This window comes from Myotis daubentonii, chromosome 12, assembly GCF_963259705.1.
Source record: "Myotis daubentonii chromosome 12, mMyoDau2.1, whole genome shotgun sequence".
Lineage (NCBI taxonomy): Eukaryota > Metazoa > Chordata > Mammalia > Chiroptera > Vespertilionidae > Myotis > Myotis daubentonii.
Genome location: NC_081851.1, coordinates 57,452,345 through 57,467,935, shown reverse-complemented (window position 1 = coordinate 57,467,935; position 15,591 = coordinate 57,452,345). Strand labels below are relative to the sequence as shown.

The following is a 15,591-nucleotide window of genomic DNA, read 5'->3' as shown; positions in this document are numbered from 1 at the left end:
GCTAGGGCTACGGTGTTGTTGTTTTTTAATGTTTTTATAGATTTTAGAGAGGAAGGTAGAGAGAGAAAAACATCAATGATGAGAGAGAATCATTGATCAGCTGTCTCCTGCATGCCCCACTCTGGGGATTGAGCCCACAACCTGGGCATGTGCCCTGACCAGGAATTGAACCATGACCTCCTGGTTCATAGGTCGATGTTCAACCACTGAGCCATGCCGGCTAGGTGAAAATTTTACATTTTAAATTTTTTTTGCCATTACTGCTGGAAATGGAAAATGGAAAACAAACAATTACCTCTAGCCTCATTTTCTAGCCAGAGCATTAGGAAAATCAAATGTATAAGAGGGATGAGACAATAACAAGAACTCAACTATTTATCCCCATACCCAGGATAGCAGGGGAGGAAAAAGGGTATCATAGAATTTATTAATCCTTTCAATGTTTTTCCTTTTCTCCAAAATCTTCAGAGATAGACTTATAGACCATGTCTAATAAGGAGGATAATATGTGTATGGCTGAGCAAGTCAAACTAACAGTCAACTGAACATGATGCACTTTAACCAGGTGTTAAGAGGAGCCACTAATTATACTTCAAAGCTATAGTTATAAAAACAGTATGGTACTGGCATAATAACAGACACATACATCAATGGAACAGAATCGAGAGGCCAGAAATAAACCCTTGCATACACAGTCAGCTAATATTTGGCAAGGGAGCCAAGAATACTTAATGGGGAAAGAAGATAATCCTATATAATAAAAGCCTAATATGCAAATTGTCCCTGAGAATTTGACCGCTCACTATGACATGTGCTGACCACCAGGGGGCAGTGCGGAATATGGCGGGCATTGGTGACACGGCGCTGGCAGCAGACAGCAGTGGGGGCACTGCAGGCCCCAATGGGCCCTGATGAGAGTGGGACCACCGCGGGATGGTGGAGCAGGTGAGCGGGCAGCGCCAGGCCAAGGTGGGTGCAAGCGGGAGCCCAATCACCCTGCCAATTGCCCCGCAGATAGGGGGGGGGGGGGGAGAGCCCCGACTGATGGCCCTGCAGGCAGGATGGTGGAGCAGGTGAGTGGCCGGCGTCAGGCCAAGGCGGGGCTGCGAGGTTGTGGGGCTGGGGGCATGAGCTGGGGCTGCGAGGCTGGGGGTGTGAGCTGGAGCCCGATCCCTGCAGGCCACCCCAAGGGACCCCACCCGTGCATGGATTCGTGTACCGGGACTCTAGCCTCTTTAATAAATGTCACTGGGAAGACTGGATAATCACATGAAGAATGAGGTTGTACTCCTATCTTATGCCGGTCACAAAAATAACTCACAATGGATTTAACATTTTACTACAAGACCTGAAACCATAAAACTCCTAGAAGACAACATAGGGAAAGGCTTGATATTAGTCTTAGCAATGATTTTTTGGATGAGACATCAAAACCAGAAGCAACAAAAATAAAAAAGTGGGACTACATCAAACTAAAAAGCTTTTGCGTAGTGGAAGAAAAAAATAAACAAAATGAAAAAGCAACCTACAAAATGAGATAAAATATCTGCAAGTCATATATCTGATAAGGGGTTAATATCCAAACTATATAAGAAATTCAAACATCTCAATAGCAAAAAACAATCCAATTAAAAAATGGGCAGAGGAGCTGAATAAACATTTTTCTAAAGAAGAAATACAAATGACTAATAATAAGTACATGAAAAGATGTTCAACATCACTAATCATCAGGGAAATGCAAATCAAAACCACAATGAGTTATTACTTTACATCTGTTAGATTGGCTGTCATAAAGAAGACAACAATCAATGTTTCTGTCTCTCACCCTCCCTTCCACGTTCTCCAAAAAAAAGACAAGATGAGTGTTGGCAAGGATATGGAGAAAAGGGAACCTTTGTGCATTGTTGGTGGGAATGGAAAAAGAGTATGAAGATTCCTCAAAAGATTAAAAATAGAGCTACCATATGATCCAGCAATCACACTTCTGGATATATATCCAAAGGAAATGAAATCAGGATCTCCAAGAGATTTCTGTGTTCCATATTCACTGCAGTATTATTCACTATAGTTAAAACATGGGGAAAAAAATTAAGTGTCTATGATGAATGTATAAAGATATGGTATATATTACATGCAAGAGAAAGAAACAAATTTTGTCATTTGCAACAACATGAATGGACCTTCAAGGCATTATGCTAAGTGAACTAAGACTAGAGAAAGACAAATACTGTATGATATCATTTATATGTGGAATCTTAAAAATTAAAACTCCTAGAAACAGAAAGTAGAATGGTGGTTGCCAGGGGCTCAAAGGGTGTGGGAAATGGGGAGATGTTGGTCAAGGTAAAAACATCCAGTTCGAGGGATGGTGATTATAGTTAACAATACCGTATTATTTACTTAAAAGTTTCTAAGAGAGTAGATCTTAATTGCTCTCACTAAAAAAAAAAAGAAATGGTAATTATATGAGGTGATGGAGGTATTAACTAATGATACTGTGGTAATCATTTTATAATATATAAATATATCAAATCAATACCTTGTACACCTTAAACTTACACAGTACTATTTGTCAAGTATATTTCAATAAAGCTGGGGGGGGGGGTAGAAAATATATAGTGATCTCCCCTTTTCTACTTCTTTGCTCTAATTACTTCCGAACCTCTCAAACTCCCCATGTTAAGTACTAACTAACACACCCACCAGTCTCCTCTTCATACCCCATATCCTCCAGAAAATCTTACCTAATTTCTTACTAAGGAATAAGTTCTACTCTTGAACTTGCATACCTATTTATACTTATAGCAGTTAACACTTCTCAGTCTTATATACCAGTAACATAAAAATGTTACTCAGTATTTATAATATTCTTTCATATGCTGATATAGTCCAGTTCTCTGCACATATTAATCTCACGTTCAAGGAGCTTCATATTAGCTCCCTGAGGATTGATCTTAGTCTAATTCACTTCTCTCTTATGCTTTTTTTGGGAAGAAAATAACACTTTTTCTGAGTATAAGAAAATATATATATAGTCATTATAGAAAACTCAGAAAATACAGAAAAGCATAAAGCAAAATAACAGCTATAATCCCATCCTCCCACAATAATTCATGTATAAAAATAAGTCTATGGTCATTTTTAAAAATATTTTTTTATTGATTTTTTACAGAGAGGAAGGGAGAGGGAGAGTTAGAAACATCGATTAGTGAGAAACATTGATCAGCTGCCTCCTGCACACACCCTCACCGGGGATGTGCCTACAGCCAAGGTACATGCCCTTGACCGGAATCGAACCTGGGACCCTTCAGTCCGCAGGCCGACGCTCTATCCACTGAGCCAACCCAATTAGGGCGTCTATGGTCATTTTAATCACTGGTTTATCTTATCTACCACAGTGCTTCAAATCAAAGAAACTTCATTGTATATTTTGCTTTGGAAATTCAACCCTAATGAATCTACCCATTGGTAAGACACTATTGAATTTTGGGGAATGATAAAAATGTTACTCAGTATTTATAATATTCTTTCATATGCTGATATAGTCCCAACTTATTAATTTTCATTTTTCAATAATCCTTAGAAAACTGTAAGAGAGAACTCCAGGTCTTGAATTCAATAGTGAAAAAAGCAAGTTCCCAACTTTAATTTAACTCCAACTAACCATTTTTTTAAAAGCAACTAAAATGTACTTCAGTATATTCTCATATATTAATTATACACCTTGCTGAACTACTCTAGGGAATTGCAGGAATTCTGTAAAGCTACTCTTTAATCTTTAAGCAATTTTGTATATACCCACTATGAAAATTCTGTCATCAGTAGACAGCCATTCCTAAATGATTACACTCAGTGATGTTGTACATTGGCAAAGATTTAGAGTATTCCTGTTCATTGCCTATTCATGCGAAAAGCACATACCTTATGCAAGCATCATATTGTAAATTATGTGGAATAAAAAAGAAAATACAATCTGTACCTTTCAGGGGCAAAGAGAATTAATATTATTGATTACTGCCATAATCCAGGAAACAGGCAAGCTGCTTTACATACATTATGTGATTGAATCTTAAAAAGATAGTATACAGGGTGGGGCAAAAGTAGGTTTACAGTTTAGAGTATGAGAAACAATTTTTTCTTGTATTATTAATTATTGCATTATTTTCCATATGGACTATAAACCTATTTTTGCCCCACTCTGTATTCCCTTTTATAGATGAGAAAGCATAAAAAGGTTTAGTAACTTGCCCATTATCACACTAGCAAGTAGATGGCAAAAGGAGAACTCACTCTATACCTCTGGCTCTTGCTATTTTGTCCTGCTTATTACATACAGAGACATATGATTATCTACTGTAGAACCTTTCATCACTATTATCTGAATATCTGAGCTTAATTTCTACTCTGATAGGTGCCCTAATACTGATACCATGCATACAGAGCAGCAGAACTTAACAGGCAGGCAGCTCCCCTCATAATTTCAGATATACATACTGTGCACTTACAATGAAAGAATTTATACCATTTCTAAAAAATACAAATGAACTACTCGAGCTACAGAAACACCTGTTCAAGAAAGCATGTCCCACTTGCCTCTGGCAGGAGGATCAATTGAGGTATAAGACAGACAAGAAGAGAAGAAAGTCCTGAATTAATTTCACAGTCCTTTTCCATACTAGACTTTTCTCTTCTTTCAAAAGCATCAATAGAAACTAAAAATTTTACGGGTATGTATATATGTTTTCAATTTAATGATAAGCAGTCATCAATATACAAAAAAGAAGTCCAAACACCACCTCTGTGTACCATCCATCATGGGCACTTTTGGAAAAAGACACGAAGTAATAGCAAAGTATGATCTAAGAGAAACACGATTACTTATGTGTTTACAAATTGATATAATCACATTAAATATGTTTTTAGGGTGATGTGTCCATCTTCTGAGGAATGTTTTGTTTTTTAGGGGACATAGAATTGTTTAATAGTGAAATTAATCACAATTTGTACAGACTTTATAGTTCCCCTTTCTTTGACTAATCGATTTTAGTAAGCAAAATTTCAAACTTAGATAAAATATACGAAACCCAAATAGGTCAGGTTTATCACCTACTATTTCCCATAAGCTGCTTACCATAGTTAAAGAAAAAAAAGGAGAAGAAATGTTAAATTAAATGCCAAACAGTTGCAGACAGCACTTGTTTGGCTGATTAACTTGTAGACAAGCATTACAAATAAATCTGAGTATGGACTGCAGCAAATTAAATTCCACTGCTTTAAAGAACAAAGAATTCCTTGGCAAAGAGGATTAGCAACTTTATACTCAGGAATGCCAGTTTAATTTAACTGTTCCACAATCCAAGATTTATGCAAATATCATCTTGATATATAACAGTGAATTTAACAAAGTGAGGAAACAAAATCAATATACAACTAGGCTGCCTTTTCTCAACTGTAATTATATACAACTAGAGGCCCAGTGCACTGTGTGTGTGTGGGGGGGGGGGGGGGGGGAGAGTGGGGGAGGCATGCGCACGTGCTTTCTCAGCCCGGCCTGCGCCCTCTGGCAGTCTGGGACCCCCTCAGGGGATGACTGCCTGCCTACAGTGGAGGTGGCTTCTGCTGGAGGCAGCGACTGGCTAAGCGGTGCTCCCCCTGTGGGAGCGCACTGACTGCCAGGGGGCAGCTCCTGAGTTGAGCATCTGCCCCCTGGTGGTCAGTGTGTGTCATAGCGACTGGTTGTTCTGCTGTTCATTCCACTGTTCAGTCTATTTGCATATTAGGGTTTTATTATATAGGATAAAGAAGCTGGCCAAGTTTCCCCCCACTACTGCCCCACTATTGGGATTGAATTATATTAACATGAATTAGAACAAGTGTAATTAAAGATTAAAATTTTTAAACCCATTCTAAGACTCTAAATCAGGGGTCCTCAAACTTTTTAAACAGGGGGCCAATTCACTGTCCCTCAGACCGTTGGAGGGCCGGACTATAGTTTAAAAAAGAACTATGAACAAATTCCTATGCACACTGCACATATCTTATTTTGAAGTAAAAAAACAAAATGGGAACAAATACAATATTTGTATTTGCATGTGTCCCATGGGCCGTAGTTTGAGGACCCCTGCTCTAAATAGCTGAACTATTAGAATACTGCAGTTAAAATCGTACCTCAATGATCTTCTTGGCCTCTTTGTAATTTCCTGTTTGTAGGAAGGCAAAGAAGAGATCATAGAGCATTGTCATTTCACCTTGTTCTTGGCTCACAAAGTCCATTGCTAAGGAGGAAAGAAGAAAACATATCAGAAGAAAAAATAAAGAGAAATATAAAATCACTGAAGCTCTGGAAAAAAACAAGAAAATTTTAAAACAAATATTTAGAACACTTTAAAGATCTATGTCAACCTATTTTCTGTCACATTTCTTATTCAACTATATACATTTATGACATTAAGTACCTAAGACTAGCTTCAAAGAAAACTAGTGACAATAAAGGTAAAAAATCCTAATAAAACTAGATCGCCAAGAAGTAGAACAAAAATTAATAGAGGGGCAACTTTTCAAAATAAACAGTTATTAAAATCAAGGACATTTATAATACTGAAATTCTATCTGATATTTTTCTTTTTAATTTAGAAGTGCAACAACATTTCTCTGGATGTGCTTGCCTTCGTGTTTGATTTTTTCTTCACTGCAATGCATTAAGATTAAATAAGCAACAAGGGGGGCAAACACCAAGTACACCAAGATATTAACAGGTGACTAACCTTTCTGAATGAGATCAGTCTCGCCTTTCTCTATCAGTTTACATAAGACATCGTGAATCCTTGGTAATATTTTATACTTGTTATAGCAGTCAATGCTGGTTTCAAGAGCAGTGGGTAAGTCATCCCTTGGAAACACAAAAATATTAACAATGAATAAAATGTATATGACTGAGCTTTATTTAAGGCAGAAAACCTCAAAGCCAAAATGAGAAAAAAAGAGAGAAATAATTCTTTTTTTTTAAATATATTTTATTGATTTTTTACAGAGAGGAAGGGAGAGGGATAGAGAGTTAGAAACATCGATGAGAGAGAAACATCGATCAGCTGCCTCCTGCACATCTCCCACTGGGGATATGCCTGCAACCCAGGTACATGCCCTTGACCGGAATCGAACCTGGGACCCTTCAGTCCGCAGGCCGTGGCTCTATCCACTGAGCCAAACCAGCTTCGGCAGAAATAATTCTTATATAAAAATAAATGTTCAGAGTACAGGCATCATTAGCAGTTCCCTGTTTTCCCTGCCTCATCTTTATTATTTCACTTGCTAAATAGCACTTTTAAAAACACCAAATAAATGGAGGCATTCTTTGAGATTACTTTAATACATTACTTCTAAAAACAAAGACTACTATCAAATATTTTTCTAACTACTTATGTGTTTATGGTTCTCAATAATTCCAAATTGGGAAACTCTTTTATTTTTTAATCTTCAGCTGAAGATATATTTATTGATTTTAGAGAAAGAGGGAGAGTGGGAGGAAGTAGGGAGGGAGAGGGAGATAGAGGTTGAGATAGAGACAGAGATAGATTAATTGGTTGCCTCCCGGATGAACCCTGACTGGAGATGATCGGGCCAACAACCTAGGTATGTGCCCCGACCAGAAATTGAACCCAAAATCTTTCGGTGTATGGGGCAATACTCCAACCAACTGAGCCACTCAGCCAGGGTGAGACACTTTATTAAATGTCTATCAATAGCTATCAAGGAATTTCCCAGCACTTTCAACTTTACCATCATATTTTTCATACTGTTATCTTTCCAGACAAGGAGAAAATAACCTGAGAATTCATATATACAGAAATTTACTGTTGCTAAAACTAGAATATCCTTATGGTCAATGAATTCTAGAACTCTTAAAGGGCTTTTCATTAGAGGCTAAGCTTTTAAAAACAATTTTCAATTATAAAGTAAAGGCTTCTCTTATATAGTAATAAATTAATATAAAAAGATATTTTCATTAAAGTCATTAAACAAGAGTGTGAAAATACATTCTTGTGGGTCCTCAAAAACTACTTTTTCCTTTAAAAGGAAATGACAGTATGAGAAATATGCAAGACCTTAGGAAAGCTGTAAAGATTATGTGATCCAATTCTACCTGCCACCATCCTTTACTATTAAGTAACTGAGGAAATTAAGACACTTGGAGATTAACTGATTATTATTAGGTGAACAGAGGAAGAAAGGTACTGCCATCAGGTCCCTGGGCCGCCCACTTTCAGTGGAATATACGTCATTATACATTATGCTCTGTTACTAGTAAAAGCACTGTTGTCTGGTTAACCTAATATGGCGCTACTGTTTTGAATCAGAAATTATATTTTTTTAAAAGAAAGCAGGAAATGTATTTAAAAAAAGAAAAAGAAAAAAAGAGGCATGGTTAGAGACATGGACCGAAGTACTAATGACAGTGACAACATTAGTGGAGAAAACACATTTCTCTCACACAAGCAACAGTTTTCAAAAGAAAAAAGCCTTTTTAAATTTTCTGTTGAAGCCCTAACATTTTGGTCCATTATACAAATGTTATGTTGCCCTAGACTGAATTACTATTTTATCTAGATTAAGATTTTAAGCTGTACTAAAAGAATAAAATACCATGAAGAAGCGTTAATTTCACTGCAATAATACTGACACAGTGAAAAAGAGCCTGTCCTGATGGAACTCTACCTTATCCTCTTACTGGGCCCTGTTTACAGTGCATCTTTTGGCACCCCACAGAGTCATTTGAATTTTTGTCATTTGGGGTGAAGACTAAATTACAGGTTAATTTCAAAACTGCAAGTAGATGTTGCAGGCTAGATTACTGTCATACAAGAGAAATGCTACAGTAGCTAGCACATATGATATAAAGCTTTATGTAACCAGTATTTTCCCTTGCTTCAGACACAAGTTCAGTTACTACCTTTCTACAATTCCTTTTCATGGAAAACTACTAAAATATTTTTAAGAGAAAAGCTAACACATAACTGAGTTTTTAAAAGTGGTATGATTTCCTTTTTCAGATCAATTCCCAAACTAGAATAGTAATGTCTCAATTGTATTTCCCCTACATTCGGTCAAACCTATCAATAAGTGAATGAATAATTGTTCTGTCAATCAAAGAGACATGTTAATAGTCTTTGGGCTCCAAATATATACTTCTAAAGATTATACATGCTCAGAACAACAACAGAAAAGACAAAAATATCAAAATGTAAATAATTCATGTATTTGTTAGAAATTTAAAAGCCAATGTTACTGCCCTCAGGTTGCCAATAAAAAGAAATAGAAATCTATAATGAAACATTTTAAACAAGCGGTACTTATGATAGAAATGAACTAATGACTAGTCTGTTCTTTCCAATCCCTATTATCTACATTCTGACTTGTGGTTGGATCATGTCCCTTTAAAAAGAGATATGAGTATCCCTTCTTCATATCATTTGATATCATTATTCATTTTTCCTATTAAAGCTTAGAAATGTGGTGATGGAAATGAAAAAGTCTCTATATTCTCATTGCTATGAAAATAGCTGTATACTCATGGGACTTCTGAATTTCAATCCTATTGATAAGTACTGCATGCAGTTCAGCTGCAGCAATGTGATACATTCCTAGAAGTGGTGATGAAAAGATTAACACAATGGCTGAACTGATGGACCTTTGGGTTCCCTCCCAGTTCTAATACTTATGAGGTTGGTTCTATGAATTTGAGCTTATTAGGTTTATCAGCTCAAATGTTTCACACCAGCAGAGAAAATAATCTCCTGAAAATACCACTTTCATTAGGCAGGATAAAGTCAGCAAGAGCAGCAAAATATCACAAGGAAAAGGTGGAAACTTTATTCCCAAAATGTGGGGCACAACACTACCAATCAGTGTTCTTCTAGTTTCTGTGACCCAAAATGATTGTGATTTCCTTTGTACACTTTAAAAGATTAGAATTTAAAATTCTACTCTGAAATAACAATAATCTTTTCAAGAAATCTTGTGGATAACCATTAATTCTGGATTCAAAACTTTGATTCCATACTTATTTCAGAATATCAGGGGTGAGCAAAAGTAGGTTTACAATTGTGAGTACACAAAACAGTTTTATTCTTGTATTGTTTATTAATTATTGTATTCTATGTTTTACAACTATAAACCTATTTTTGCCCACTCTTATATGCATAATTCCTAAAACTTTATATACAAACTAGGGCCCCTGTGCATGAATTCGTGCGCAGGTAGGGTTCCTAGGAGGGTGAGAGGGTGGGGGCCTGGGATGCGATCGGCCCTCCCAGTGGGCAGAGGAAAGCCCTTGTCGGCCCGGGATGTTTGAGCGGTTGTCAGGAGCCACCTGGAGGCCGCTTTTATATCCTTTCTTCCTTACGGAGCATCTAGCGGGGGAAGTGGCCGCGATGCTCGAGGCTGACTTCCAGGAGGCCAGAGGCGCTGTTGGGCAGCGCTGGTCCATCAGTGCCTGGCCCGTTCTCTGGAGATTGGACCCGCAGGACTACTGAGGGAGGGAGTGGCTGCTGCCAGGCTGGTTCAGTCAGCTGGGCGGAGCTCCCGCTGTGGGAGTGCACTGACCACCAGGGGGCAGCTCCTGTGTTGCGTGTCTGCCTCCTGGTGGTCAGTGCGTGTCATAGCAATCGGTAGTTCAGTCGTTCAGACTTTTACATATATAATAGAGGCCCGATGCACGAAATTCATGCAAGGGGCTTGGCCCTCGCAGCCCTGGCTTTGTCAGGAAGGTCATCCAGGCAGTCGTTCTGCTATTTGGTCTAACTAGCTTATTAGCTCTTTGTTATATAGGATAGTACATGGGTCACAAAGTGTACAAAGTCCATTTCTGATAAAAAATTTAGCCACTGCTTTCACAAACTTCAACTACTAAAAGAAAACCAATTACTATTATCTCTAAAAAACTCCACTGTGATAGTTCAATGACTAGACTATCCCAAAAAATATTTCAGTGAAATGCATAAAGTAATTTTCATGAATAAAACTATATATGCTATAAAATAGTAGGCAATCATTTTAAAATATTTTGATTGATGCAAATTAACTTCATATAAGCTTTATCAAAATTCTGTAAGTCTATGAAATAAAGGCAGAACAGAGGAAAGATTCTAAAATCCTAAATTTTAAGAACATATATACATAATAGCCTGAGTCTAATAAGTAATTCAATCACTTAAAAGAAAGTTTTATTTATTAACATGAATAGACTCACTTAGCTTATATTAAAAATTCATTTTTGCAATCTCTAATTCACTTTTTAAGGAAACCTGAACTTACATAAAACCACTATAAGCTTAATTTTGCATTATTACATAGAGGCAAACTTTAAGCTCATAAGGCAAACATGATATTACCTTTGGTTTTAGTCCGTGTTATGAAATTAAAGTATGATATAATGTCCCTGACAGAAAAACAAACACTGGACATACATTCATATAAGGTATTTACTGACCATAAAAATATCTACTTAAAAGTACCAAGAAACAAAGCACTCCTGACCCAAATTCCTCACTATAACTTTAATAATCACAAACGTCTTTCATATGATCTTGAATTTTTCGAACAAGAACAACCAGTGACCTCTATCTATTCACCTATCAGTAGCTTTAAACTTAGTCTCATTAGTTATAGTAAACTTTTCAATTTCAGAGTATACTTAATTTTAACAACCAAAAAAATAAAGTGCTCCAAAATAATGCTTTATTACAGAAGTGGCAATTTATTTAAAGGGCTTACTAACTAAAAAGCTCTCAAAATCTGCAATTACTAGAGAAAAGAAGGATTTTGGGGGGGGGGGGAAACTTTTTAAAGGTGGGGGAAAAACACCGTAATATTCTAAAAACAAACTGTTCTATAAATTTTAAGCACATCTGCAGTTTGGAGAGAAATCAATTCAGGAGAAACCATCACCTTCACAAAAATTCTGTTAAGAGAACCAACCCTTGCAAGAGCAAAATGTGTGTTTTTTTTCTGTTCATCATCTATAAATGAGGAATCTTCAAGGAGACTGGTGTTGCAATTACAACTAATCCTTCCCAAAAAATTAACTGTGTTGAAGGCTTTGTAATTTCCCTAGGTACAATTTAGCTGTCACTTACTTTAAAATTTACTCAAACATGCATTCCGAACAGCACTAACTAACTTCACATGTCAAGTGCTTTCCAGCCAATTGAGTCTAAACTGGAAGTCGGTGTTAAACAACTGAATGATTAGACAAGATAGCTCATTTCCCTGCTCTATTGTTCAGAATAAAATGCCACATTTACATTATCAGGCTCAACAGGATTTTCTGACAGAGGGAGAAAAAGCCCTACTGCACACTGTCCGCACTAAGCACATGAAGCCTGTCATTTACCAATCATCCTTCAGAAAGCAATAGCCAGGAATGTAACTTAATTATGACCCAACGATCCTTGACGAAAAATCATCTTATCACTGTCCTATCCCCCTAGGGCAAATGAAACACTTTTGTCCTTTGGCACTGATGATGCTAAATTCTTAATTGCAATAATGGAGTAAAAGAGCCAAACCTCCTTAATTTCCTTTCAGCACATAAAGAGTTTTACTCTAGAAGGCAAGCATTCCCATAAATAATAAAAGTATCCAGTACAAATGGAGATGCTAAAATTGAAGGGGAGTGTATATGACAGAATAACCAGCATTTAATAAAATATATTTCCCATTTATGTAACATATTAAAGTGTTACTGTGAGTTTTAAAACATATTGCTAACAGAAAGAAAGTATGACCTTTATGAAGAACTCAAGATTAATTTATCAAGACTCTGAAAGGATGATATATAGAAAGTCCATGATTCATTTAAGTGAAATGTATGTGGATACATACAGATTATAGCACAAATCAGCACAGAAAAATCCTTACTGGAAAGCAAAAAATAATGCTTCTTTGAACAGTTTTACTAAATAATCCAGTTAAACAGCTTGAGATATTTTTCATATGCAATGAAACAAAAGTAGATTAGCTATAAAACAAGTGAATCTGAAACTGCATCAAGTTCTTATGCCTTTAAACCTAATGGTTGAGATTTTATTAATTTCATTTCCTTTATCACTACAAAAAGACTAATCAAAAACTTTTTAACCTATTTTAAAGCATTTCTTTCTTCCTTAATATGGAGGACTCAGGTCATTTCCCAGAATCAGGCATGATCTCAATTTTTAAAAATGTAAATAGCCATAAAAGAAAATGTTTAAAATAACATTCATTTGGACTACATGTAGACACTTGACTTATAGAACAATCCTAATGTAAAGGAACACATGAAAATGTTCAACTCTGCTTATTTTTCTGTTCAACACAAATATTACATTTTGATAATACAGAAGCAGATTAGTTTATCAACTTGTTTATAATTGGGCAAACCTGTTGTTATTTTGGCAAATAAATAAAAATAAAACATATTATTTTCCATATCCAGAAAGCTTTTTATACATTATCCAAGTAACAAACTGACAGTGTTAATTTCTCCCATGTTTTTTTCTAATGCTGAAAAAGTCAGCTCAAAATTAAAATCTACTGAATCTTAAACATCATCTTTCCAAGGAACTCAATCTCATGATTTTGTTGCGGAATTACAATGTGTAAGTAACAGCCTCTCTAGAGTCACTGCAATGACATTCCAAAAAAATGCTGCCTTTGAATGAAAGGATGAAGATTTTGTACAATGTTCTGGAATGTTTTTCGTAATTTTATCTCAAGTTTGAATAACTAAGGCTCATTCCCAAGTTGAGCTCCTAACTGCTAAGGTCAATTACATTATATTAATGAAGATTAAACATATTTAATCAAATCAAATACATGTGGACTTTTTGGCAGACTAGTTAATCCTAGTATTGTACTTGTCAAGATTCTGAATTAGCTAATAACATCCATCGGTTGGGGAAAACACAATTGGAAAAAAGTTTCAAAGTCAATTTTTTCCTTTAACTTATCCCCAACTAGGAGAGCTGCTACTGTTTTGTGCAATTTATAAATATGAAATTTTCTCTGTATCCTTTTTATTGTCCTCGTAACCCTAAAACAATCATAAAAACCTTTTAAATTATGATAGATGAATGTGAAAGATCTTGTCATGGAGACTATCTCTGCAAAGCAAAGATAAGAAAAAACAAAAAAACCCAGACCCAGGCAAATAAAAATAAAAGGTAATAATTTCTCCATGTATGTGAAAAGAGTAAGAAATCGTTAAAGAAAATATGCTAATTTAGATTTCTCTAGTCCAATTAACAGGGACAGTCAAATTTTACTGAGACATACAATTCGCTGGCTGTGCTGTATAATCAAAAGCACAGAGAAGCTCCAGTCTAAGGCTGAAACCCATGGTATTTCCATATTCCTTGGGTAAGCTCTTCTTGGTTCATGAGCCCCATCTGCAGACCTGTTTTGGAAAACTTTTATGTCTCCTCTGTCTTCAAAGTATTTCTATTTGTAAGATACGTTTCTACCATGGCCTCATTTTTATTCTTAATTATTTTATTTTTGCTCAATAGTGGAGGAGGGCCTAATTTTCTGGGCACTGGGCCCATTCTTTCAAATCCCTATGTAGAGCTCCACATGCAATTTGCAGAGATGGGTCTTTTTTAAACAATAAAAAAATTCTAGTAGGAAGCATATTAATTATAGGATTTCTATATAAAGTTGGCTGTGAACCTGAGAACTCAATAACACAGTAACTATTTGAATCACTATTTCTTTAAAAGGATGCAATTCTGAGACTGTGAAGGTTAAGATTTGGCCAATCATCTAACTTGATAAACCGTTTTTCAATAGCATGGCAAAGGAATTATTTCATAAAACATGTATGTGCATGTATATGTGTATACATATATATTTATATACATATTTCCTAACATAAAGATATTTTTTATTCTACATTTTAAATTCAATACTAAAACACTCATTATATTTATTATACCCACTAATAAATAAAGAAAAATTACCAGAAATTTGGGAAAAATATAAGAACATTAAGATGTATCTTTCCTTTTCCTCCTGGCATTGATAGGACAACATCCAAACTAAAATCAGAAAGCCCCAATCAGGAAATAAGTAGATTAAAACCTGCATTAAGCCATGGAAAAGATGACAAAAGAGTTAAGATCTAGGAAATTAAAAAAACAAACACACACAAAAGGAAAAGATAATAAAGGGTACTTAATCATCTTACTAAAATGTTTCACTCATTACAAGAGAGTAGGTTGATTTCATGATTTGCATTGCAAATAATACTTTAAATTGGACACTAATATGAGCATTTCAAATAGAACAATTTTAAACTGAGTAAATCTTGCCCTATCAAAAAAATTCATCTCACAAGGCACAGAGACAACTTCTACAATAGAAAAACTATATTGGTACAAGCAGTTAAAACACTATATAGAGAAAAGGAACACTAAAGAAATGCTGCTACACTGTTACCTGATTAACAGTCATGATGCATAATCAAAAACCCTAGGAAATCCTTCTTTCTTACACTTATTAATAATTAACACTTATAAGGCTCAAAACTGGAAAAAATTAGATTTCATGCAATATCAT

General features: G+C 35.7%; 1 protein-coding gene across 3 annotated transcripts in view; it reads right to left on the bottom strand.

The window, feature by feature from the left end:
* Positions 1–15,591, bottom strand: part of LRPPRC (leucine rich pentatricopeptide repeat containing) — a 91,608-nt gene that overhangs the window by 29,405 nt on the left and 46,612 nt on the right. For all 3 annotated transcript variants that reach the window (XM_059659964.1, XM_059659967.1, XM_059659966.1), the window contains exons 24-25: positions 6,765–6,889; positions 6,169–6,275 (exon numbers count right to left, since the gene is read on the bottom strand). In XM_059659964.1, coding sequence (XP_059515947.1) covers positions 6,169–6,275; positions 6,765–6,889 — 232 coding nt within the window. The remainder of the gene's footprint in view (positions 1–6,168; positions 6,276–6,764; positions 6,890–15,591) is intronic.